General features: G+C 39.0%; 2 protein-coding genes and 1 pseudogene across 2 annotated transcripts; 1 reads left to right on the forward strand and 2 right to left on the reverse strand.

Moving 5' to 3' along the window:
* Positions 1-5,250: 5,250 nt before the first annotated feature.
* On the forward strand, positions 5,251-9,301 carry LOC103950227 (suppressor of mec-8 and unc-52 protein homolog 2). The gene is made up of 11 exons (XM_048587738.1): positions 5,251-5,460; positions 5,744-5,887; positions 5,959-6,008; positions 6,255-6,369; positions 6,596-6,644; positions 6,729-6,818; positions 7,118-7,186; positions 7,266-7,389; positions 7,915-8,291; positions 8,407-8,787; positions 8,885-9,301. The coding sequence occupies exons 1-11, from the start codon at positions 5,414-5,416 to the stop codon at positions 9,161-9,163; spliced, it is 1,725 nt and encodes a 574-aa protein (XP_048443695.1). The 5' UTR covers positions 5,251-5,413; the 3' UTR covers positions 9,164-9,301.
* LOC103950288 lies at positions 9,197-10,598 on the reverse strand (annotated as a pseudogene).
* Positions 10,599-14,050: 3,452 nt separating this feature from the next.
* Positions 14,051-18,147, reverse strand: LOC125475244. The gene is made up of 2 exons (XM_048579847.1): positions 17,821-18,147; positions 14,051-17,725 (listed from the first exon to the last, which is right to left on the reverse strand). Exons 1-2 carry the CDS (start codon positions 18,145-18,147, stop codon positions 14,051-14,053), a joined length of 4,002 nt encoding a protein of 1,333 aa, XP_048435804.1.
* Between the last annotated feature and the right edge of the window lie 9,602 nt (positions 18,148-27,749).

A 27,749-nucleotide genomic window follows, 5' to 3' on the forward strand; every position in this document is an offset into this window, starting at 1 on the left:
TTTGAATTTTATTATTTAAAATTAAACATAAATAATACCTGACGAAAATTAACCGTACGATATACGATGAACGGCTAAGATGTGAGGATCTCTTGGATTCCCACCATTTGGATCCGGATGGGATTCTCATCCCGCTTTGACTTCAATTGCCGTACCAGAAATTAAAGATTGTGAAATACATCAAATTTTATTGATCTATTTGTTTTCATATACTATACACACATTGCTTTTTTCTTGGTCGGAAAAATATATATTTTGCTGATGGCTGAGAACGATCGGGCGATCGACAGGTTGATGTGAAGTGCAGTCATGAAATTAAACCACTCGGATTTCGTCCTGGAAGCAGTTGCACCCACGACTTCTTGTCACTTTATTTATCATCTGTCACTCTTCTATAAATAATTGAAATTGATTAGCATCACCGTTCACATTAGTATATGCTAACGAGAATTTTTTAAAGTGAAATTTTTTATAAATTTTTTGTTAACTCATAATATTAATGTAGAAAATGACATTAAATTGTAAAATAACAAAAAATTTATATAGAATCTCACTTTAAGAGTCTTCATATTATTTTTCTGTTGACATTAGCATATTGCACTTACATGAGTTGAGTACACATTCTACATAGTACATATACAAACATCATCGTTAGGACTTAAGAAGTCCTTTCAGAACAAACTTACAAATACAAGTAAATTTTATTTAAAAACGAGAGAGTAATATGAACAAAATAAAAATAGGAAAACTAATGAAAATAGTTTGAAAACTTTGAGTTTTAATGATAAGGACAAAATAAAGGATAAAGTGAATAGTACCAGAATTGACTTTTTAATATAAAAATATGATTTTTCGTTAAAATGAATAGTACCGTAGGCTTGAAACTCTCAAGATAAAAATGTGCTTCATAATTCAATGCTCTGTTCAATTATTGATGCCTTGGTTTGGTGGGATTTCCATGTGTTCAAAGTCTCCGTATTTGCAAGGTAGTTTGATTGGAGCAATTTTTGGATATGAATAGCACAATTGTTATTGTCATATTCTATAAAGTTAAAATTTAAAATTGTTGGAGTGTTATCAATTTATATCGGTACATGATATAAGAGGACAACATGATTTTAGCAAGTTGACTAGATAACATTGTGCTTCATGATTTTAGCAAGTTGACTAGATAACATTGTGCTTCACCCTATACGCATTCAAGTTATGTCCTTATAATTTAGATTAAGTTAGCGTAATTATTTTGTAATTTGAAAACAAAAATATACAAGGTATAACATAAAAAAAACTTATGACAATGAGACACTGAAAAAGTTTTATCCTAATATACACTCTCGTTGTGTTAACATTCATACCACGACCACAAGGTGTTAACTCTCCCTTGCCTGTAGGAAAATCTTCGTCAAACAAGATTTTGGCGCCAAATCTGCATCAGCCTACATTTTTCCTCCGCCTTCGTGCGACGAATATTTGCTGTTGTCAAGCAAAGGCCTCTTGAGCGAAGAAAATTTTCGTCGCTCTGTATTGTGCGACATATCCCTTATTTCGTCTCGCAAATAGTTTTTGTACTACTAGTTGCCATCACAAATTGCCATCACAAGCAAAAACTTGATAATGCCAAAACAATTTTGGTGGGCGGTGGGCAGTGGTAGTGAAGTTGTGAGGCAGCATATGCCGTATGGCTGAGGCAGGCTTGAGTATATACCATATGCTCTGTTATTAACCAAACCATATGCTTTTTTTCTTCTACGAACGACCTACCAACTTTAATAATACACAAATATGCTCTGAAATCATTGCTTTTTTTTTTTTTTTTTTTTTGAGGTAACTGGAAATTCATTAGCCAGGGCAAGAAGCCAAAAGTACAAGGAAAGCCACTAAGGGCTGACAACAACAAACAATGAGAAAGCAAGGAGGATATAAGAATTACGAGACGCAGCCGAACACATGCATTCATGTCAATCCAACGCTTGCTAATTTGTTACAAATAAATAATTTGCCACAACCATATTATTCAACTCATTTGATAATTCAATTCCTACCTGAATTAATCAATCCTAATGTTAACTAGAAAAATGTGTTTCACGAGCTTTTGCGTAAATACCACCCAAACAAAAAAGCTTGCCAATTTTTTATTTAGATTCTATTTTAAGCATGGATGTAACTCTATAAAAATCTTCGTAAAAAAATCCTTTAAAACTCATCATTTGTTGATCATGTACTTCCGTACTTTGTCATGCGTATTTTCTCTACTTCAAAAATTTTAGACTAGGGATGGAAGAATAATATAGGCTTAACTTTGATTAACTAATTACGGCAATTAACTATAATAGGTGGTTTTAGGGAAACCCTAATTTCTACATAGTGTATCTTTAATTTTTTTTTTTTCTTTCTTCAATGTATTAACTATGGCAATGCTGGACTGGAGTAGAACTGTAGAAGTGACTGTGTTGTTTTAATTAAAACAAAAGAGAATCATAGTGACTATATAATTGTCCATGCTCTCACAATAAGCGTTCTAATATATGATAAACCTTATTCATAGCATATACATATAATTTGGAGAGAGTAGAAGGCATTCTTGTACACACGCAAATTCTTCTTTCACAAATAAGTTCATTGTAATCGATTTATTATAGTTAATTTATTAAATCTATGATCCTAATTTTTGGTTGTTGTACTCTCCTTTCCAGAATATATCTTACGATTCTTACCGCTGGAATCAATATAATGAATCCTAATAATCGGGACCAAGTCAAGAAACAAAGCTACTGCTGTTAAGTGTCAACAATTAAGAATAGCTTCTTGGCTGATCTGTTGATTTGTTTGTACTATTTAATTTATTCGATATAGTTGTTGTCTTGTTATATATAGGAATAGTATTCAAACTTGTAAATCATCCATACGAAGCAAATTTGTATCAAAAATGTAGATTTATAACTTGCCAAGTTGGCTAAAGCAGTGTCGTCTCTTATTTACACCCAAGTCCGAATTATCTCTTTTTAGATTAGATAAATTCCCTGTAGAATATCCTAGCTAAGTCAAAACTTGTGAACTTATCACGAAATTCTGCTCAACTCACTTAACTTGAGTTTTTATTAAGCATGGATGATAGAAAGGTATCCAACAATTACAATCCGAGATCATAAAAATTTAAAAACAACTAAAGTGTGGAACTTGGATTTAATTGAAGATTATCTTAATTAATTCATTGCCAAATTGTAAGAATATTGATTCAAAACATCTTTTGCCACTGCTGAAGCTGTCATTCATTAATCCAAAATGAATGAGAAAAAACATAAAAAAATCCTAAATAACCAAACGTAGTAGTAGTTAAGATCATAGCGTCGCGCTTTAAGTTTGACCACATATAAATCTCTGCAGAATAGACGGGCTCTTCGGGCACCTGCAAACCATCCAATCAGCCGGTTCAGTGAAACTGCACTTGGGGCATTTTTTCCATTGCTTAAGGTTCTTCAACATGTTCTTTTGATCTTCCCTCTTTTGAGCTTCCCTTCCCCTATCATGGTCAATTGGCTTCTGAAACTCCACACTTTCGATCCCATGCAAGGACAACGCGCTCGATCTCAACCTCTTAAAAATCTCCTCGGGAGGAATCCGAGGGCAGTACTCGGGCTCCAGCGCCAGGTTATTGTTAGTCTTTAAATCCGAAGACTCTTCAACTTGATCATCAGTTTTACAAAAACTCCTAAACAGTTTTCTAATTTGCTTTTTCGAAGAAACAGTTCTGTTTGTGTCTCCGTTATTGTCATCATTGCTCTGGGGAATAATGAGGACAACTTTTCCTCCGAGGCCTGCGAGAGTAGTAGTAGTACTCTCTATCTTCTTCCATGACGAGGAAGAGTACTCTTTCCAAGGAGTGTCGGATGGATTGGACTTTGAAACTTTAACAATTTCTTCATGAGCGTTGGAGGGATTGTTTGACACAGGAAGTTCAGTAAATCTATCTTCTTCATTAACATCACCATCACAGTCAGTTCTTACAACGTTTTTCGGAGGGAGAGTTTGAGCGTTTGAAGATCGTAGGCAACTGAATTTCTTCATCTTATTCATCTCTGGGTATCTCTTGTATAGTCTCTTTAGTTTCTGTCGATCTTCTTCTACATGCACACACATACACAATATATATATATATATATATATATATATATAATTATTAAGTTATCCTTTTGGTATTAGGTAAACCAAAAAATTTAGGAAACCGATTTAGACTCTGATCAATTGGTCATCTCAATCTAGGTTTCCTCGTCTTACTTGGAATCCATACGTACTAGGGTAAATAAAATTAAGTTAATTTTGTAATTTATTCTAGGCTTCGTTCTTGGCTTTGGAGTTGGTGGTCTTCTTGTTTCCTCTTCTACCCTTCTTGCTTGATGCGCACGTAAAAATATACAATCCTTACCAAGCATTGATCGAATACTTACCTGGTAAAAAGATAATATTTACCTAATCTCTTGTTTCTTCACTATCTTTTGCAATATTGACGTAAATTGAGTTTAGTTTCATAAAAATAAATAATAAAAAAGATTATTATTGTTATTATTATTCTTAATACTATATAGGTCCTAGTTATTGTAATTTGTATTGTATTATACTTCAATGAAGGTGAAGGACTAAGATCAATTGCATCATCTTTGAGGGCATTTTATTTGTACAATAATGTTAGATTGATAATTTTTATAATCATATTATATTAGTTGATCACATAATGTGACATTTAGTGTTTAAAATATCGATATAGATGGAAATATCGATATCGATTGCATTCAATGAAAATTTGTAATGGTGTGGGTATATTAACTTATTCATATAATTTAGTCGAAATTAAAGAAAATAATTTTTTTTTTAAATTTCAAAAATTTGAAATCTGTAATGGGTTCCGGCAAAATTTTCGTAATGAATCAGTAAATATCATCGATATTCATTGATTTTTGTATATCTAGTTGACATAGGGTGAAGTTTCCATTTCACCCCTTTTCATATATATCCTTAATTTTTTTTATATTTCGACGAAAATATCGACAATTTCGTTGATATTTTAAACACTGATGACAGTTGCTGTGTAATATAAATAGCTCTTATTACTCTATTTAGAAATTTGATAGTGAGATGCTAACCGATGTCGTTTACTAATCAAATTCCCAACTTAATTCTCATATAATTTTGAAAAATTGGAAAAAGAAATAAATATCCAACGACGGTGCGTTTCAATTATCGTTATATGCAGGATGGTTTATCCGTAATTTTACCGCGCAACGATTTCTCCCTGCCACCTCAATCCCACGGCGACCTCGTTTTCGAGAGTTCGCCACTCCTCTGCAAACCCTAATTACTGCAATTGGAAAAATCTTTCCGTCCTCCCTGATTCCAGTTCGAATTCCCAATTTCACCGATGACTTCGTCGAAGAAAAGTTACAAGGAGAAAGTTGCCCGCCGCAAGTGAGTTAAAAGTTTCAATTTTTTTTTTATTTGTTTTCACTATCCGACGCACATTATGCTTCCAATTCAATACAGGCAGTATTAATTTTGATCCAAAGTTTAAATTTTTATTATTATTTCTTAATATTTGTTATATTTTTTGTACAATTAAGCTGTTTTGCTAAAATCTGGGAAAAAGATTTCAGCGTGATTTGCATGGTCATGTAATTATTGGGTAACGAATGTGGGAATGCAGATTATGCGTTTGATCCTTGATGCAATGTTTGTGTGATGGTGCATGCAGGGAGGAGAAAGCGGCGGAGCAACCGGAGTTGCCGAAGTACAGAGACAGAGCTAAGGAGCGAAGGGAAGATCAAAATCCCGATTATGAGCCGACTGAATTGGGTTCTTTTCATGCCGTTGCGCCTCCCGGAAACATTGATCTCCGGTTAGTATCAAACTTATCAATGCCTCTGCTATTTTAATAGCTTAATTATCTTTGCACATTGGTATTTGCAGGGCAGCTGAGGTACAGAAGTTGTCCATTGAGAAGAGCAAGTATCTTGGAGGTTTGTGTTACGCTTTGTTTTAGAAATTTGTTCCCACTGTATTGTTTACAGGGTCTCAGTTTTCGGTATAGGATTCATTTTTTACCATGTTTGTGAAGCTAAGTGCGATTGACGTTGCATTTGTTGATATCTATGAGAATTCGTGAAGTCACGAGTCACCTAATCAATAGTTTTTTGGCTAGCCATTTTTGTACATGTGGAAGGGCGTTGACTTATTTTATGCTGAACTTGATTAATGTTGTCCAGGTGATGTGGAACACACACATTTGGTCAAAGGATTAGATTACGCTTTACTTAACAAAGTAAGAAGTGAGATTGACAAAAAGCCAGATGATGGAGATGAGACTGATGCAAAATCTAGGTAATTGTATGTGGATTACTTATATTGTCAAGTTATGTCTAATCTTAAAAACATCAAGTGTTAAATTTCGCAAACACGATGTATTTGGGTTAAATTCTGTTGATATTGATGGCCATATCTCAAGTGTTAATATGAAGAATGATAGCCATATCTCAATAAACTTCTTTACCAGTTTCATAGTGCGTGTGCCACTGCTAACACTTGTGTGCTTCCTATTCACTGACAGAGCATCTAAGGAAGACCAAAAAATTTCATTTCGCACTGCTACTGCAAAGGTATGTCACTTTTGGTGATATGATGAGGCAGTTATTTTGTTAAATCATTATCTGTTTCATTGATGTCTCATTTCTGTGTTTCAGTCAGTGTACCAATGGATAGTCAAGCCCCACGCCGTTATCAAAACCAACGAGATGTTCCTACCTGGTAGAATGTCATTCATTTTTAACATGGTAAGAGCCTTTGATGCTCTTTTCATATTAAGCTTGCTTAATTTAGATCATAGTAGTCTTTTCTGGGAACAATTTGTGCTCATGTTTTAAGCTTGCCTAAACCCTTATAAACCTTGGGTGGCCTGTTCAGGACCATTTCATGTTTAGTTGCCACCTAAATCATGCATGGAAGTTCAACTTTGAGAAGTGTTTGTAGGCACTTCTCTGAGAGCACTGAGCTTGCTATTGCAGGATACTCAATGAATGTGATCTCCCATTTTCCTGACATTTACATCTTGTTCTCGTATTTTGCATCTCAGGAGGGAGGATACACTCATGACATCCCAACCACCTTGCATAGGAGTAAAGCTGACTGTCCACAGACAGAGGTTAAAAGATCTGACACTTTGTGAGGTCTTCCCATCATTGTTAGACTGTTTATCTTATTTTGGCTTCTACTTTGTGCAGGAAGCAGTAACTGTCAATGTTGATGGTTCTGTACTTGACCGAATTGCTAAAATTATGTCATATCTTCGTCTTGGATCTTCTGGGAAGGTTCTCAAGAAGAAAAAGAAGGAAAAAGATGCAAGAGGTATGCTGCTTTTGGTCAAAAGTAACTGAATAATCAGTTTTACGCAACAGAAGGCCTTGATAGAGTCGTCTATAATAAACTGCTATGAATATCTTTTATAAGTCAAAGCAATCAGATAGGTAAAAATGTATTTGAAATCATTTTTCATGATAAAAATTGTATGGCCGTTATGCCTAAATGGCTATATGGCCCTGTGCTTGGAGCTAAGCATCCCAAACTCACGGTGAAACAGGGCAGCTAACAACCAGTTCAGATAGTCGTATCTTATTCAACTCAGATTTTTCTGGGAGAAACTAAACCAAACTAAACTAACATATATCTGTGTACTTTTGTATCCTTGGTTGCCTGATATCATCGCAGACATTGGCATTTTGAAGTATTTCGTGATGAGTGAAGTGATCAGATTCCATAATTTGTTTTGAGATTTCACATCAACTATTTTCATCCTTCATCCCTTCTGCCCTTTTTGGTTGTTTATTCGTCTAATTACTTAATCAAGTTCTTTTCTTGGTCCATCTATTTTAGGTACAGGAAAGATTTCAGTCGTTGGTAATGAGTATGATGGAGAGGATAAGTCCTTGAAGCCTGATGATGGGATTTTGAAGAAGGAAACTAGAAGGGAGATTTTGCCACCACCCCCTCCACTCCCTCCCAGGAAAAATCACATACATTCAAAAGCACAACAAGGCCCAACTGTTGCCAGAGTAGACGAGGATGACATTTTTGTTGGGGATGGTGTTGACTATGTTGTTCCTGGTAAAGACTTGAGTCAAAGCCCTCTCTCCGAGGACATGGAAGAGTCTCCTCGGAACAAGGAAAGAGTTTCTTATTTTGATGAACCTGCTTATGGTCCTGTCCAACCCGTCCAATCCTACGGGGTGCCTCAGGAATGGCAAGATATGGTACATTTATCCTTTTCATTTTCATTCTGAAAATTGCAGTACAACTATGTTTCTAAACAAAACTTGACTTGCATTTCAACTTGGATGGGTATTTTATGTTACATTTTGGGTTCAGAACGGATACGATGCGGCACAAACACAAACTATGGACGGTGCCTACCAGGGAGAGTGGCCAGAATACCAATATGCTGAGCAAATGGCTTATCCTGAACAATACCTCCAGGCAAATATGGAGGGTTACGATGAACAAACAGGCTTAAACATGCAGGATCCACGCTTTATGACTCAAGAGGAGAAGGATCGGGGTTTAGGATCTGTGTTTAAGCGGGATGACCAAAGACTTCAACAATTGAGGGAGAAGGATGCCCGAGAAAAGGATCCAAACTTCATCTCGGAGAGTTATTCAGAATGTTACCCTGGTTATCAAGAATATAATCGTGAGGTGGTTGACAGTGATGATGAAGATGACTTGTCAAAAATGGACATGGGTGGACGAGTAAGTTTCTGATAAAACATAAAGAAAATATGCTTGATTCCTTCTAAAATGTGTTGCAATCATTGCTTATGTTATTGTCAATATATTTCCCTGACAGGCTAAGGGTCGTCTTCACCGGTGGGACTTCGAGACAGAAGAAGAATGGGCAACATACAATGAGCAAAAGGAGGCTATGCCCAAGGCAGCTTTTCAGTTTGGTGTGAAGATGCAGGATGGTCGTAAGACACGAAAGCAAAACAAGGACCAGAAGATCACTAATGACCTGCACAAGATCAACAAGATACTTGCTAGAAAGAAGATGGAGAAGGATATGGACGGTGAGGGTGGCGGCCATTATGACGATGATGAACAGCCTGGCAAGAAGATTCGAGTTTGAAAATAGTTTAGTTAGGTTAACAGATTGTAATATTTAGTGGGAATAATTTGATTGCACCTTCAAACTGCGTTGGATGGAGGTAAGCGAATGGAAAATGTCCTTTACGTTGTTTGGAAATTTAACACCAACTTCGACTCGTGTCTTGGGACGGTGGCTATCTAAGAAACTAGGCTCGGAACAAACTCTTTCGACCAAAGCAGGGAGCCCATCTCTTGAATCTGGAAGCAACAAGTACATGGAGCATTGCCACTCCATGTTTTTGCCTTGTTCGTAAAGAAGCTTCAAAACTTTTAAACCGTCAAAGGCTGCTACAAATTGGTCCTTGGAGATTCTCATGAACCGCGCCTTAACAGATGTGCCGTTAAGAAGGTGAAAGTTGTCGTCTTTTAATTGTTCCCCATGCATTGAAGTTGTCGCTCCAAAGGCCTTAGAAGTGTAGGCATTTGAAAATATAAGCATCGTTTTCTCGTCAACTGACTCAGGGTTCTGGAAATTAACATGTTTTATAGCCGCCTTGTAAACAGTTTCCACAACCTTCTTAAAGAAGGTTTGATGGGGAGAGAATACTGAACCCAAAGGCCATTGGCAAAGCATAGGCGGGGACCGGCCTTATTGGACCCGTCTGCAAAGATTAAAGGGACAAGATGGGAAGCGAGAGAATGGAGTTGATCGGTGGAGTTGGACTTGAGGAAAGAGAGCAATTGGTCCTGTGTGGGACCTTTTGAACCGGCTGTTAACAGCCACAGCAGGACCTGGATGGATAGCGGCGAGTACAGTGTTCTTCTCTTTTCCTTCAGTCATAAGAAGATGCTTAGTGATTTTGAGTGCGACGTCGGTTAGGTTGCTGGCTACTTTGGGATCCATGGTGAAACTGTTTATTTTTCGATCACAAGTAATATGTGAAATCTTTGGTTTTTTCCTGGATCGATCGCTATGGGACAAGGGAAACGACTCGTTTGCCTCGGCTGCAGCAGGAGTTGAGTCATCCGCATCCGCTAGATTTTTGATGAATCGTTTGCGACCCATTCTTTGATAGTAAAGCTGTCAGTGTGAAGAGATGGATTTGAAATAGTTGGATCGGTCGGCATGAGGAAAGAAAGACGCCAGGCAAGTGAGAGATTTTGGGTAAAAATATTCAAACCCTAAAACACTCACGGCTGTATTGTGAAGTAATTAGGTTTATATAAGAAAGAAATCCATGGACCTTGAGATGTGGAAGCCCATCTCTTGCTTGCCGCACAAGAATATTAGCTGTAAATTTCCTTAAAAAAATCTTTATTGTTGTAGTCCTAATTGTTTAGGAATGTAATTGTGTAAATCCTATTATATCTAAGATATCTTGAGTAGATTCTATCTTATCTCCTAACTTAAATATTATCCTGTTAGAGTTGTAATCCTATTACCCATTTACCTTCCTAATGCTATAAATAAAATGCAATGGTGTGGAATAACACGCATCGCCATTACACATCTCTCTCTTCTCTCTCTATGCGACCCCCCCTTCTCTGTCCTATATCAAGATTTAAAGCTCGATTGGTTGCACAAGGGTATACTCAGGAACAAGGTCTTGATTATTCTAAGACATTTAGCTCAGTGGTCAGACACACCACATTTCGAATTATACTTGCATTAGCAGTACAATTTAGTTGGTCTTTGAGACAGCTTGACATTAACAATGCATTTTTACATGGAGACCTTGAGGAAGAAGTTTATATGAAGCAGCCTCAAGGATTTGTGGATCCTGAACATCCTAATCATGTTTGCAGTTTGTCAAGTCATTTTATGGGTTGAAATAAGCCCCAAGGGCATGGAATTCAAATTCACAAGTTATCTTCTAGCTCTTGGTTTTCAAGCATCACTTTCAAACGCAAGTTTGTTTGTTAAAGTTGATAATGGTGATATTATTCTACTTCTGCTCTATGTTGATGATATAATCCTCATTGAGTTAAGTCCAACTAAATTCAAGAAGTGATTAATAACCTGGCAGAGGTGTTTGACCTTAAGGACATGGGTAAACTCACTTATTTTCTTGGTTTACATGTTTAATACAGTGGTGATGGAGCTTTGTTCATACATCAGTCAAAATATGCTAAATAACTATTAAAGAAAACTGGTATGGATAACTGCAAACCAAAATCAACTTCATCCAAACCTCACACTCAGATACTTGCAACTAAAAGAAATTTATTATCTGATCCAAGTCACTATAGGAGTATTGTGGGAGCTCTCCAATACCTTACTTTTACAAGACCAGATCTTGCACACTCTGTCAATATAGTGTGTCAATATATGACTCAACCTACAAATGCTCACTTTCACTTAGTGAAAAGAATATTCAAGTATGTGCAAGGGATCATTAATTATGGGTTACACTATACAAAGAGCATAGAATTTCAAGTTACTGCCTATTCAGACTCTGATTAGGCAGCATATATCAACACTATAAGGTCTATTTCAGGTTTTGTAGTGTATATGGGATTGAATCCAATCTCATGGCAGTCGAAGAAGCAAACAACTGTCTCGAGAAGTTCAATAGAAGCTGAATACAAAACATTAGCTCATTGTGTAGCTAATGTGTTTTGGATCTGATATGTGTTCAAAGACATTCATCAATTCTTATCAAAACCATTTTCACTTCATTGTGACAATCTGTCAGCTTTGGCATCAAGTTCCAATCCTGTGTTCCATTCCAAGATTAAACATCTTGACACGGATTACCATTTCGTTCGAGAAAAAGTACAAAATGGAGATATAAGTGTGCACTACATTCCAATAGAAGACCAAGTCGCAAATGTCTTTACCAAAGGTATACACAGTCCAGTGTTTCTCAAGCATTGCAGACACCTTGGGTTTAGGACCTCCAACACCATTGCAGCAAACTACGCTAGGCAGTACTACACTTAGTTTGAAGGGGGAGTAATAACTATAGTGTACATGTGGCGATTGGTTGTTATAAGGTAGTTGTATGGATCAAGTTAGTTAGAAATAGGTGGGATTGTAAGAAAAGGCAATATAGTAATTCTGTCATTAGTTAGTTTACTATAAAAGTAAAGTGGTTAGGCATTTTGGAGATTACCTTGTAATTCATTCATTGTATTCAATTGAGCTTTTCCCTTCTCTCTATTCTCTCTAGCATTTCTCAGAAATCCTTCAAACTTTTCATTGTTCTTTACACTGTTATGACCGCTAGGTGTTGACACGTGTTCTTCTTGATGACTTGTCCAAATTTGATAAGTCACATCCATGTGTACCATTTGTGTGACGCATAGCGTATGCCACGTATGCCTAGACATGTCGAAACTTTAATGTATTGACGAACATTTATTTCATTGAAATTTTGATGTCTACACCATAGGTTACGCAAACGCAGTGAGATGTTCCTTTGGTTGACAAAGCACTTTTAGCCGTTTCATAAGTAACTGTTATCTACAGAGCACTTCATTATGACAATCTAAATGAGATACAGTTACAGGTTGCTTCAAATGCACGCCATAACTCCCGTCGTATTAATAGTCTCGGTCTACTGGTCGATTACTTTCTGTAAATTGTCATAGCATGTACAATTACAATTATCTATCCAGAACTGATGTTGTAGAACCAAAAACTGTAGTTAAAGGCTAAGGGTTGAGTTTAAAGGTCAATATATTTTTATCATACTTTTGTTGCAATCATTGCTTCTGTTATTGTCAATTATATATAAAGGGTGCTATCCACACACCCATTTTTACTTCTCACATACCCTTTGTTAATTTCTGTCCGTTGATTTTCTTCAATTCATTCGATCCGACGACCGAAAATTAGAAGGGTGTGTGGATATCACACCCCTTATATATATTTTCGATGTATTCAGCTGTGGGACTTCGAGAGAGAAGAATATGGACAACATACATTTAGCTAAAGGAAGCTTTCCAATTTGGTGTAAAGATGCAAAATGGTTGTAAGACACAAAAGCAAAACAAAGACCAGAATATCACCGATGCCTGCACAAGATCAACAAGATACTTCAGAGAGAAGATGGAGAAGGATATGGACGGTGAAGGTGGTGGCCATTATGACGATGATGAACAGTCGGGCAAGAAGTTTCGAGTTTGAATTAGCTAGTTTAGTTAGGTTAACAAACTTTAATATGTAGTGGGAAATTTTTGACGTCACTTCAAAACTGCGTTGGATGGAGGTAAGTGAATGGAAAATATCCTTTTCATTGTTTGGAAGTTCAATAGAAACGAATGTAAAGATTATACACTAATATTAATCATTTGGAGCACTTTGATCTATTAAATACATACAGTGCTTATGAGGGAAGAGATTTTCATTTTCTTCAAGAAAATATGGATTAGTTGTGGGGCCTACTTTACATAGAACTTCAACGACATGCATGTCTATTTTTCAAATTACACCTCATAGATTATTCTTACAAAATATTAGCCCAACTGAAAGTATTTGAGGTATCTAATTAGATTCAAAGAAATTGACGAATAATATATTCTAAAAAATATTAAAATTTCATTGTGACAATTAATAGACAAATGGTTTCGGATTGAATTGAATTTTTGCAAGAATGATTTATAAATTACTTGCAAAATAAACGGTTAAGATTGTTAAAGTTTAATGTGAAATAAGTCCCACAACTAATCCTCATTTTCTTTAAAAACATGAAAAACCATTCCTTTAAAGAATCTTTAAACCTATACCATAAAACGATGGGAAGTTTAACAAAAAACTTCTGTTACTGTTTACTTTAACGAAAAATCACATTTTACATTAAAAAATTAATTATGATACTATTCACTTTATCCTTTATTTTGTTCTTAAATTTAAAAATTTCAAACTATTTTTTTTTTTTTTTTGGTACAACGGAGGGCAAAGCCCGGCAACAAAACAAAAAAATCAGGCAAGAACAGCCCTAGGAAGGGCCCTGCCGATAGAATCAGAAACTAGAACATTACTAGCAGAGGTAGGAGGAGAAACAAAAACATGGAGGCCTAGGGATAGCCCATGACCCAAGTCAGCCATGTGATCAGCTGAGGCATTCATTTCTCTATATATATGAGTGACTTCACATCTCCAATTTTTTCCGATGGCTTCTTTGCAGTCAATAATGAGATTGTAGAGAGGGTGCGAATCCAGAATAGGTTTTTGGATCAAAGTAACAGCATCCCAAGAATCACATTCAAGGATCACATCCCTGCATCCCTCATCCCAAGCTATAGAAAGGCCCATGAAAACACCCCAAAGCTCAGCTTCCATGATGGTTCCTCTGCCCAAATTAGCAGCAAATCCCTTAATCCAATCCCCTTCAGAATTGCGAATCAAACCTCCAGCACTTATGTGCCTAAATGGGTCATTACAACTCCCATCTGTATTGATTTTATATCTACCAATAGGCGGGTGGATCCAATGGATTGAGATAATTTGTCTAGGAGGCTTACTAGAAGTAGACTTGTTGGCATCATACCAATCCCTTGCAAATTGAAAAATGAACTTCTGGGGAGAGACAGGCGGTTGTTGACCATCGTTGAAGACAAGATTGTTCCTCCCTTTCCAGCAATACCAAAGAGTTGAAGCAAAGATAAGGTTCCAGGGTAAACCATGTATGGTAGAACATTGTGTCCTAAGGTTTATGGCCATCCAACTCTGAAAATCAAGAGCAAAGGAATGGGCAACTTCAGGAGGGATTCCAACACCATTCCAAAAGAAAGGGGACTGCTTACAAGACCTGAAAATATGATCCATTGACTCCTCAATATTAGGGCAGATTGGACAACACGGGTTATTAGTAAACCCTCTTCTAGCTCTCTGCACATTGGTGAGAATTTTCCCATGACCAATAGTCCAAAGAAAAGTCACTAATTTGGGTGGGAGCTTGAGTTTCCAAATGAAGTTCCATTTCCAAGGAATGATATCATCATCGCCAAAGAGAGAGAGATAAGCAGTTTTCACGGAGAAGGTTCCAGAATTGGTGAGGCTCCAAATTACCTTATCTTCCCTATGATTCGCAATCCCAACATGTAAACTGAAAATATGTTCCACAATATCAGGGGGAAGGCAGGAGTATAACAATTCTACATTCCAACCATCATCAGTAAGGAAATCATCAACAGACCATTCAAGCATGTCAGCTGAAAGAGGGATGGTAGCAAAATTTTCGAGTACGCCACTCTCAAGCCAGTTGTCTTTCCAAAAATGGATTTGGCTTCCAGATCCGACTCTCCATCTCATACCATTAGGAATGATTTGGGCACCAAAGAGGATTCCACGCCAAGTATGAGAACAATTAGTGAACTTAGCAGAGCAAGCACCCACCATGTCGTGGTGTTTGAGATATTTTCCTTTCAGAACTTGTGCCCAGAGGCCCGGGTCTCTTTGCATAAGTTTCCAACCAGTTTTAGCAAGGAGAGCTTGGTTCATAGCATGGGTATCTTTCAAGCCTAAGCCACCCATAGATTTAGGTGTGGAAACTGTCTCCCACTTAACTAGGTGAACCTTGGACTTATCCTCAGTGTGACCCCATAAGAAATTCCTGTTCAACTTATCAATTTTATCACATATGGAAATTGGGAGACGAGTAGATTGCATTGAGTAGATTGGAATAGCAGAGGCAACTGATTGTAGGTAGACAAGCCTACCTGCCATAGAGAGAGTATTACTCTTCCAAGCAGAAAGTCGACGTTGAACTTTCTCCACAATGTTTCCATACGTCTCTTTATTGACTCTAGAGTGCAGTAACGGAACACCCAAGTATTGACCTAAATCAGAAGTGAGAGGGGAACCACAGATGTTGGCAATTTCAATAGCGTTACTTCGAGAGATATTAGGAGAGCAGTAGATACATGATTTATCAAAATTCACCTGCTGACCAGACACGGCACAAAAAATATCAAGGCAATCCTTCAATAATTTGGCTTGAGTTGAGGAAGCTTCCGCAAACAAAATAAGATCATCCGCAAAAAAGAGATGAGAGACAGGAGGCCCATATCTAGATAGCTTAACTGGCTTCCATTTCTTAGTAGTGATGCATCCATTAATGATATGAGAAAGTTTTTCCATGCAAAGCACAAATAAATAGGGCGAAAGGGGATCTCCCTGTCTGATTCCACATTGTGGGGAGAAAGAATCAGTGAGCTCACCATTAACAATGACTTGGTAATTGACTGTGGTAACGCATTGCATGATGAGTTCCAACATTTTCCCTCTTAGCCCAATCTCCCAAAGAACATCTCTAATAAAGCTCCACTGAAGACGATCATAAGCTTTGGAAAGGTCAATTTTCCAAGCAATAAACCCTTTTTTACCTTTGGTGTTCCTATACTTATGGAGGATTTCTTGAGCAACAATGACATTATCAATAATTTGCCTACCCGGGACGAAGCTCACTTGGGTAGGGCTAACAAGTTTATGGAGAAGCGGTCTCAATTTACCCACCAAAATTTTGGAGATGACCTTGTAAAGCGTAGAACACAGACTAATAGGCCTCAACTGTGTCATGCTTGTAGGGTTATCAACCTTAGGAATCAACGAGATGAAGGTATTATTAATGTTATCAGGGAGTTGAGTTGTATTGAAACATACCTTAACCATATCACAAACATCCTTGCCACAAAGATGCCAAAATTTTTGATAGAATCTAGCAGGGATACCATCTGGTCCAGGGGCCTTGAGCCCACCAATAGCAAACATACAAGCTTTAATCTCATCATCTGTTACTTCCCCATTTAGGACGAATAAATCTTCATCAATAAGACAAGGGAAAAGGTGAGGCAGATTCTCCATAGTTGTCGTCGTTATTCGAAAGGAGAAAAGATCTTTGAAATAGTTGACAATAATCGACTTTAAAGTCTCTTTATCCTCTGTCCAAACTCCTTCAGAATTATTAAGACCTTCAAGTTTATTTTTCCTTCTTCGCACCACCGCAGAGAGGTGGAAGAACTTGGTATTTTTGTCTCCCTCCCTAAGCCAAGTATTTCTTGATTTTTGAAGCCAAAAGAGTTCTTCTTGCTCAAGGATAGTACTATACTCAGTGGTGAGCTGTTTTTCTAAGTCAAACAGATACGGCACATGACAAATGCAAAGAGCCTTTTGGATTCCGCATATACGAGCTAAAAGCCTTCTTTTCTTTTGAAAAATACATCCAAAGACATTGTGGTTCCAACTTTGCAGCTCAGAAGAGAGAAAGATAGTTTTGCAACTAGCATCACCTTGAGCACTACTCCAAGTATCATTAACAAAAGGTTCAAATTCCGGGTGAAGCATCCACATAGCTTGGAATCTGAAAGCTTTCAAATCAGGGTTAGGAATATGATTGGAATGGAGGCCAATAAGTAAGGGGCAATGATCAGATTTCACTTTGGCAAGATGCCTAACATATGCCTCAGAGAAGAGGTGTCTCCAAGCTATGTTGCAAAGGCCTCTATCAAGTCTTTCCCAGACGATTTCACCATGCTCATTTTTCTTGCTCCAAGTAAATTTGGCACCAATGAACCCAAGGTCCACCAAGCTATTCCTAGCGCTCCAATTACCAAGACCACTATTTTTATTAACAGGCCTACCCCCTTTTTCTCTGAACTATGAATCAATTCATTGAAATCACCTGCAATAAGCCAAGGCATGTTAGAAGCTGCAGAAACACCATCAAGATAAGGCCATAAGTGGCTCCTCACCCGGGGGCAAGGAGAGGCATACACCACCGTTAGCATCCACTGGATCTGGCCATCCATTACAACAGCAGTGATTGTTTGGGAGGAGCAAGCCACAACAGTCAGTTTCACAACCTCATTATTCCATAAAAGCCAAACACCACCAGAGAAACCATTGGCATCAACAACATAATAATTTGAAAAACCCAAACCTTTTATGACTTCAATTGCCCTCTCACCACTGATTCTGGGTTCCAAGATAGCAAAAATGTTCACTTTGTTCAATCTGACGAGATCTTTAGCAGTAACGGAGAAAGGTTTCCCTCCAGCACCTCTTACATTCCAGACCATAATCATCATAAAAACAGTAAGGATATGGAATACCTGGGGTATGGACCCAATCAAATTGAGGATATTGGCGCCTCCACCAGAGTAGAGGTGGCACCCACCACACCAATTTGAACATCAATCATGGCTTCATGAAGCCTATCTTTCTCTATAGATACATAGCCATCATTAACATGTCTTCCATTCTCCAGCAAATTCCCAACCGACATATCCGTATCATTTTTATCAATATCCGGCGGTTCATGCCCATAAATTTGGTTACTTTTGTCTGCTGCGTCATTGACAGCTTGAGGATCCGCAACATTAAAGTTAAAGCTCCCCAACTCACTTTCTTGAATGTCCATGCCACTAACTTGGACGCCGTTGGAAGAATTTGTGGCAATCTTAGACTTGGCATTGGTTTTCCTCAGAGAGGATTTTGACTGCGGGGACGAGGTGTTTCCAAGAATTAATTTGCCACTAGCCGCCCCCATACTAAAACCACTAGAGCCTCCCTTCTCCTTGTTAGAGTTGCCCCCTAAAGCCTTCCTGGGTCTGCCTCTGTTTTGTTTCTTCTTTTCAAATCCCATGGTATTCTCCATTGTATGTTCCTTGCCATGTACAGATTTAGCTTTATCAATAGTATTCGGATCAACATCCTCTACATGTAGAGGACAGAATCTTGAGCCAGAATTACTTAACTTCCTGGCATTTTGGCCCAACTCATAATTGTTAGTCGGCTTGGCCCAACGGTTATAAGTCACAATACTCCAGGGCCCAATCAAGGGAGAATCATGAATCTTCATATCCTTCCCAGCCTCAGTATAGCTACTCTTATCTGATTTACCACCATTTGAACTCAAAACTTGATCTTGGACTGACCCCTCATCCATAGGTTGGATGGTCTCTGCATCCGGAACAGGAGTTGTAGATTGTTTCCTAATCAAAGAAGGGCACTGTTCACGACGATGACCATAGCAACCACAGTTGAAGCAAACAAGGTGCAGACCCTCATACTCCACAACATACCAACAGTTTTCAACTTTGACATTAGCAATTAGGGACTTTGTTAAGTCCAATTCAACACAGACTCTGGCATATTTACCTCTAACTTGGGAGGCAGTGTGCGCATCAACACGAAGAGTTGTGCCAATGAGGTCCCCAATTCTTTTCATGGCTTCCGGATTGTACCACTCAACGTGAAGCCCAACAATTCTCACCCAGACAGCCATACGGTTGATCGACTCACTATGAGGGTCAAACCCAGCTCTCCATTTTTGCATAACCAAATATTGTCCTGCAATAATCCAAGGTCCTCCGCACAAAATATTATTCATATCACTTTCTAACACAAATTTCACAATAAAGAAGTTATTTTCCAAATCAATTAGCGAGAAACGCCCTTGGAGCATGCTCCACCGTTGTTGCAAACGGCCAAGGACGAAATTGTGAGTATGAGCCTTACCCATGATCTTGATAATAATGGCATTTCGCCATGGACGAAGAAGTCGAGATTTGACTGAATCAATGAACTTTATGCAAGGTCCTCGTGTTTCCTCATAGGTTTCAAAATCCCCATCTCCAATTTTAAAATGGTCAGTCTCCTCACCTGGAAACCCTTCGATCCGTGGATTAGCATCTACAAGACCCATCAATTTGGCTTTGAAATCCATTTTTGGAAGTGGCTCCAGAGGAGATTTGGTCGCAGGATCCATCATGGACACCTCTCTCTCAAGCTGATTATCGGTACGAATTCGTTTCATACCAACCGATTCATGTTTTTCTCTGCTTCCCGGTAGACCAGGGGCAGAAAAAATAAAATTAGGGCCAAGGTTCGCCACCGCAGAAGGCACTCACGAGGAAGGATTTTCCAAGCACTGAACCCTCCTCAAAATCGAACTTTGAAAAACGGATCTCTTTCTCCCTACGACCTCTCTGTACCTTCACAGTCGGATCACTCTTCCAACTCCGAGTCCTCCTCCGATCTCCCACAATGTCCACCACCACCGAACAACTGCACGTCCAGAAAGGGATCGAACCAGATCCTACAATAAATCCCAAACCCGAATCCGAATCAGATCCTGAAGCTCGAATCTGAGCCAGCACCAGCGCCGGAGCCCGAGATGCAATCGGAACCGTTGCCTGAACCGGAATCTAAACCCGAACCAGTGCCGGAATCCGAAACTAGACCAGAACCTCTACCCGAACACGAACCGGTGGTGGCCGATGCCGCAGATCCGAAGGTGAACGAAGTGTCGATGATTATCTCGGAGACCGCGATCTTGCAACGCAAACTACCTCCCAAATGCAAAGATCCAGGTAGCTTTACCATTCCTTGTGTCATTGGGAATACTAGATTTGAATCTGCCATGCTTGATTTAGGTGCTTCTATAAATGTTATGCCATATTCCATTTATGCATCTATGAACTTAGGAGCATTGAAAAATGATGGGGTAATAATACAATTGGCCGATAGATCTAACGCCTATCCAAAGGGAGTTGTGGAAGATGTTCTTGTGCAGGTTAATCATTTGATCTTTCCGGCGGATTTCTATGTCCTCGAAATGGATGAATCGGACCATGCTCCTTCACTGCCCATTCTACTTGGAAGGCCATTCATGAAGACGGCCCGGACGAAGATTGATGTGTATAGTGGAACTTTGTCCATGGAATTCGATGGGGAAGTTGTTAATTTTAATCTTTCTGATTCCATGAAATACCCTATTGAGGACCATTCATGCTTTTCTATTGATATAATTGATGATTTGGCGCAGGATTTTCTCGATTCTTTGGAGAGGGATACACTTGAAACAACACTTGCACAAGGAATTGGGCAAAAATCTGGTTTTGCCGTACCTAGAAGTGTGGAGGAGGCCGAGATAGTGGCTGCCCTTGAGTCACAACCTCAACACCATGGTAAGCCTTCTAACCCAATTTCAATTTCAGTTCTCACTAATAAGTTGTTACCCTCAGCGATTCAGGCACCCGTACTTGAGCTTAAACCAGTGCCCGATCATTTAAAGTACGTCTTTCTGGGAGACAACGAGACATTGCCCGTCATTGTCTCCTCATCACTCACGGCCCAAGAAGAAGACAAGTTGATAAGGGTGTTAAAGGAGCACAAATCTGCCATTGGATGGACCTTGGCGGATATCAAAGGCATTAGTCCCACCACGTGCATGCATCGCATCCTTTTGGAGGAGGGAGCCAAGCCATCTCGTGAAGCTCAACGTCGCCTTAATCCACCCATGTTGGAAGTAGTAAAACAGGAGGTTATAAAATTGCTTGATTGTGGTGTTATATATCCTATTTCTGATAGTCGTTGGGTGTCACCTGTGCAGGTTGTTCCGAAGAAGTCCGGAGTCACGGTGGTGAAGAATGAAGAACAAGAGCTTGTGCCAACCCGTATCCAAACAGGTTGGCGTGTCTGTATTGATTACAGGAAGCTAAATACTGCAACAAGGAAAGATCACTTCCCTTTGCCATTCATTGATCAAATGCTTGAAAGGTTAGCCGGTCATTCTTTTTATTGCTTTCTTGATGGTTATTCGGGATATAATCAAATTGTCATAGCGCCAAATGATCAAGAAAAAACTACCTTTACTTGTCCATTTGGTACTTTTGCATATCGTCGTATGCCATTTGGTTTATGCAATGCACCAGCCACTTTTCAACGATGCATGATAAGTATATTCTCAGATTATGTTGAAAAGATAATTGAAGTATTTATGGATGATTTTAGTGTCTTCGGGGACTCATTTGATGATTGCTTGCATAATCTTACTTTAATCCTGAAAAGATGCGTGGAAACTAACCTTGTTTTAAATTGGGAAAAATGTCATTTTATGGTTAAACAAGGCATAGTTTTGGGTCATATCATCTCTGAAAAAGGAATTGAAGTTGATAAGTCTAAAATAGATCTTGTACGTTACTTACCCTCTCCTACTTCTGTTAGAGAGGTTCGTTCTTTCCTTGGCCATGCAGGATTCTATAGGCGATTTATCAAAGATTTCTCCAAGATTGCACAACCCTTATGCCGTCTCCTGCAAAAAGAAGTGACGTTTGAGTTCAACGAGGAGTGTGAGAAGGCATTCAAGCTTCTCAAGAACAAGCTTACCACGGCACCTATCATCCTTCCACCTGATTGGACGTTGCCTTTCGAGCTCATGTGTGATGCATCCGATTATGCAATAGGGGCTGTTTTGGGTCAAAGGAAGAATAAGCAATCCCACGCCATCTATTATGCTTCTAGGACACTAAATGATGCTCAATTAAATTATTCAACCACTGAGAAAGAATTACTTGCTGTGGTTTTTGCATTAGATAAGTTCCGATCTTACTTACTTGGTACTAAAGTTGTTATTTTTACTGATCATGCAGCTCTCAAATATTTGCTCACGAAAAAGGAGGCCAAGCCTAGATTGATTCGATGGATGTTGCTTCTACAAGAGTTTGACATTGAGATTCGGGATAAGAAAGGCGTGGAGAATGTGGTGGCTGACCACCTAAGTCGAATGGTACATGAGGAAGTAGCGCCAATTTCTGAAACCTTTCCCGATGAGCAATTAATGTCTATCCAGGTAAGTGAGCCTTGGTATGCTGATTTGGTTAATTTTCTGGTGTCTAAGCAAGTTCCTAACACCTTAAGCAAGGCTCAACGTGATAAATTAAAAAAGGATGCACGTTTTTATGTTTGGGATGACCCTTATTTGTGGAAAATATGCCCTGATCAGATTGTGCGTCGTTGTGTTCATGAATCTGAATTTAATTCCATTTTGAGTTTTTGCCATACATATGCATGTGGTGGACACTTTGGCACACAACGCACCGCGTTTAAGGTTCTTGAGAGTGGTTTTTATTGGCCTACATTGTTTAGAGATGCTAGGGCTTTTTGCTTAACATGTGATAGATGTCAAAAGACCGGAAGTATAGGCCAAAGAGACCAAATGCCGCAAACCCCAATCCTTGTTGTTGAAATCTTTGATGTTTGGGGTATTGATTTTATGGGTCCATTCCCTGTGTCTTTTGGTTTTACGTACATTTTACTTGCCGTTGATTATGTGTCAAAGTGGGTGGAAGCTAAAGCCACCCGAACTAACGATTCTAGAGTTGTTGCAGACTTTGTGAAATCTAACATTTTCTCTAGATTTGGGATGCCTCGAGTGCTCATAAGCGATGGTGGGACTCATTTTTGCAACCGCACCATTATAGCATTGCTCAAGAAGTACAACGTGATGCATAAGGTTTCCACACCTTATCACCCCCAAACCAGTGGCCAAGCCGAAGTTTCAAATCGAGAAATCAAGCAAATCCTGGAAAAGACCGTTGGACCGAATAGAAAAGATTGGAGCTTGCGCTTGGAGGATGCACTATGGGCCTATCGAACGGCGTACAAAACGCCCATTGGAATGTCCCCATTTCGGCTAGTCTATGGCAAGCCGTGCCATCTACCCGTAGAGCTTGAGCACAAGGCACATTGGGCGGTCAAGACCTTCAATATGGATGTGGACGCGGCTGGAAACCATAGGAAGCTACAATTGAGCGAGCTTGAAGAGATTAGGCATGAAGCGTATGAGAATGCCCGGATTTACAAGGAGAAGACCAAGGCCGTTCATGACAAGATGATTAGAGGCAAAACCTTCTCAATTGGGCAGAAAGTGTTGTTATTCAACTCTCGTCTTCGATTATTCCCCGGTAAGTTACGTTCAAAGTGGGTTGGCCCTTTTATTGTCACTAATGTTTTCTCTCATGGTGCAGTGCAAATCAAAAGTTCAAGGACGCAGCAAGAATTCAAAGTGAATGGGCATCGATTGAAGCCCTATTACGAGATGTTTGAGGAGCATGTCGTGGAGGAGGTACCCCTCCATGCCGTGGAACCTAGTCAAGCTTAAATGGAGGTACCGTCCGGCTGCAAGACGTAAAAGAAAGCGCTACTTGGGAGGCAACCCAATACAGTGAATAAAACAAAGCTTTTTCATTAATTTTCGAGAAATTACAAATGTATCTAACAAATGGAGCTTCACAAAGGTTGTTTTTGTTTTTGTTTGCGTGAAGACCCGCCACGAGGCAAAACTCTAGAAGCGGAAGGCATCGAAGCAGGAGGCATCGGAGCAAGAGGCATCGGAGCAGAAGGCATAGGAGCGGGAGGCATAGGATATAGAGCATTCCAGGCCCCAATACTTGGCGAAACGCTGGATGACCCAGGAAAGAGGTGCCCCTGGAAGAAAGACGCAAGCCGTTGACGGTCACTTTGCATCCGACCTTGAGATTCCAGCATCTCATCAAGCTTCCTCTTCATGCCCGACGAATAGTTATTGGCAAGCACATGCAAAGTTCTATTCTCATACTTAAGTTGTTTGATCTCTTGTTTCAGGATCTCAACCTCCGCCATCAAAGATTCAACCTGACGGGAGCGAGCAAGGAGGCGTTGGCCCATGTTGGACACAGAGCCTGCGCACTGCACGCTGAGAGCCAGGGACTCTTGAACGGCCAACTGATCGGACCGTCCTGAAAGCAGCTGACTATCTCTGGGAGTGAGGAGGTTCCGAGCTACTATCGTAGCTGTTGTGGCGTCCTGCATCACGGAGTCTTCAACTGTAAGAGGACCGTCAGAAGATAAGAAAGAAGGGCGCCATACGTTATCTTGTTGCGGCACGCCCGAATCACTGCGGAGACTCAATTCTAAGCTAAGGTTCGATGGGTTTGCCATTTTTCAAAAGTGTTCAAAAAGAAGGGGTGGACGGAGTAAATTTTCGAAAGGCCGGAACCAATTTTTTTTCAGAATGGGAAATCTTCAGAGTGTGTAAGTTGGCGGTGATCGATAGCTCTATAAAAGGCCAAGGCAACGCGTCCACCGATTCAAAAAGCCGGAATTTGAGGTGCAAAGTTCGGCGACGCTCCCTCAGCTTTTCAGAAAACGCGTTCAACACGTGGAGGCCATCATCGCAGCTACACGTCTTTAGCCGACAGGCGCAAAGTTCGGCGACGCTTTCTCTGCTTTTCAGAAAGCGCGTGCAGCCTTATCGAAGAGACGTCTTCAAAGATCGAGGAGTCGTCACTATTCCAAAAAGCCGGATTTGCGGGATCAAAATGTTTGTCGACAACGGTAAAAGCACAGTATCACCACTTGCTATTGAATTCCCTATATATGTCGACCTTCATTTTTTTTTTTGGCAAGACAGAACTGAAGAAAATGCCCAACTCTTTCTCACCTCTGAGGGTGCACTCCCAGCAAAGCCTTTCGAGATACTCCATTCTCTCTTCTTTCCCAAAGATGATACCAGATGCCTGGAGTACAGATGATCCAGGAGGAAGCAGCACAACACATACATGTGCTGATTCATTCACCGCTTCTTCAAAAGCAAAGGTATCTCATATCATCAAGGGCAAAAGCAAAGGTATCTCATATCATGCTTTTTCCCTGTCTTTTCCTTTGTCCTTGATATTACTTGCATGGCAAAGTGAAATAAGCAATCAGCCGGCACTTGGAGTCTATCTGGACTCTATTCCCTGGTTGCTTACCTAGCTTTGCTAAGCTATCCTCTAACCCTCTTCAATACGAATTGGAGAGATTGAACAAAGAAACAGATAAGAGGAGGAAGCTCAGACCTTCGGGGGAGACGAAAGGAAGCCTGCTGCCCAGTTCAAGAGTAGCACAAAGGAAAATCAACGATGGGAGCAGCGCAGTTCAAGAGTAAGCCTGTGGAATCACAAAGATCCAAGCCTCACTGCAATGATCAAGGAGAAGATGGAACGAACACTCCACAACCAGATTTGCATTTCTAAACTCTTCTCTTTGTTAGATACATTCAGCCATGTTTAGTATGTTTAATTGCTGTTTATATGTTTGTTTGTGTTTAGTGTGGTTTTTAACATTGAGGACAATGTTTGATTTAAGTGTGGGGGAGTTATTAAAGTATTTTGATGCAAATTCGTAGGGTTTTATCCACCATAAACCTCAAATGTTGTTTCTTGCTGTTTTTAAGTGTGTTTAGTGTGTTTTGACTTAAAATTTTGAAAATCACATAAAAATTTGAAAAACATGTTTTGAAAAGCCTAAAAAGAGTGTTTTGAGTCGTTTTTGTGTCGTAGGTCACCTTCCAACACAATAATAAGGATTTGGTTTCTAATTGCATGACTGTTGAAAAGAGTTATAAACATGGAGAAAAGTTTGATTTACTCTTGGTATATGCTTGATTATGGTTATAATGTATGACTTCACATGCAATCATAAAAGAAAAATTCGTTTTTGTAACATGCTTGAAGGAAGGAACTCAAACAAACGCTACAACCCTGAGAGACTTAAGCCTATAACGTTCTTTGGAGAGTATAATCTGTGATTTCTTGTTTTCTAAAGTCGTTGCATGATCTCATTATTCTTTGCTTGGTTACTACTTAGAAGGCGTTTCATCATATAGTTCCAAATGCTAGAACTCATGCCCATTTCATTCAAAGCATGTTATTGATTTGCATAACATATATCAAGATGAAGTTGTGTAGTTGCCACCATAGCCAAATAGCCTCACTTCCCATATTTCGTATTTGTTATAAGTTTTAACCCCGTTGAGCCTTGTGTAGCATTTATTCTTTGTTTACCCACATTTTCCTCACCTAGCCTAGTTTAGGACAATCCACACCCTTGTTCTTAAAAGATAGTGAGCATAACTTAAATGAATTCCTTTTGAGAAACATTATGCAAGAAAATAAGTGTGGGGGAAGGAATGCTTGTTCTTAAGTATGTTTTGAGTTTCAAACAGAAAAAAAAAAAAAAAAAAAAAAAAAAAAAAAAAAAAAAAAAAAAAAAAAGAGCTTGAAAAATGAAAGAATGAGTGATTGAAGAAAGGGCTCAAAACACCAATTCTGGCCCTAAATTGTCTCCCTTTTTGTTCCAAAGTTGAGTGAATTCTAAGTTGATTCAATTGTCTTGCTCACTATTTCTTTAAGAACCTTTGTTTTCCATATCCCTTCTTTGTTATCCACACACCCCAAGCCCCATTACAACCCGTGACTTCAATCTTGAGTGTTATGTGTTTCAATTTGTGGAGTTTGAACTTGGTATGAGCATATGGTGTCACTGGTTCTCGCGTCTAAGTAGTAGCATTCCATTCATGAGATCATATCTAAACATGCTTATTAACTCCAGAAATTGCGTTCCTTGTGATACATATATGTGAGTGTTCGTTTTCATATTTACATCAATCTTCTCACATATACTTAGTGTAGGGTGTGTAGTTAGAAAATCTGAGTGAAAATTGAGTGCATATCTTGTAAGGAATTGAGCAAATTCTCTAAGGCATGTTACTACATTCAAAACATGGTTTTAAATGCTTAATTGTGAACTAGTATATGGTGACTATGATTAAGAATGTACTTAAGTGTGAAGATGACTAAAATCTGTGGGAATGATGATTTTTAACTTGTCATGTGCATTGGAAATCCCTAAGACGATTGTTGGAAGGTTTAGGTGTGTTTTACTTGTTTTGTTTCGTTTCGTTTTGTTTTGTTTTTCTTTCTGTTTTGCTCGAGGACTAGCAAAAGATAAGTGTGGGGGAGTTTGATAGGAGCATATTCATGCGACTTAAACGGCTTGTTCTCGTGCATTTACGTTATGTTTCTCTAGTTATTTT

This window comes from the organism of the source record quoted next, unplaced genomic scaffold, assembly GCF_019419815.1.
Source record: "Pyrus x bretschneideri cultivar Hongxiangsu unplaced genomic scaffold, Pyrus_bretschneideri_v1 Contig1, whole genome shotgun sequence".
Lineage (NCBI taxonomy): Eukaryota > Viridiplantae > Streptophyta > Magnoliopsida > Rosales > Rosaceae > Pyrus > Pyrus x bretschneideri.

Excerpts from the sequence above, each read along its gene's own strand:
- LOC103950227 (XM_048587738.1), top strand. The coding sequence starts at position 5,414 with ATGACTTCGTCGAAGAAAAGTTACAAGGAGAAAGTTGCCCGCCGCAA. Across the intron at positions 6,009-6,254 it reads GAAGAGCAAGTATCTTGGAG|GTGATGTGGAACACACACAT; the intron begins GTTTGTGTTACG and ends AATGTTGTCCAG. Across the intron at positions 6,819-7,117 it reads TGTCATTCATTTTTAACATG|GAGGGAGGATACACTCATGA; the intron begins GTAAGAGCCTTT and ends TTTGCATCTCAG.
- LOC125475244 (XM_048579847.1), bottom strand. The coding sequence starts at position 18,147 with ATGGTCTGGAATGTAAGAGGTGCTGGAGGGAAACCTTTCTCCGTTACT. Across the intron at positions 17,726-17,820 it reads ATGCCTCTCCTTGCCCCCGG|TTCAGAGAAAAAGGGGGTAG; the intron begins GTGAGGAGCCAC and ends ATTGATTCATAG.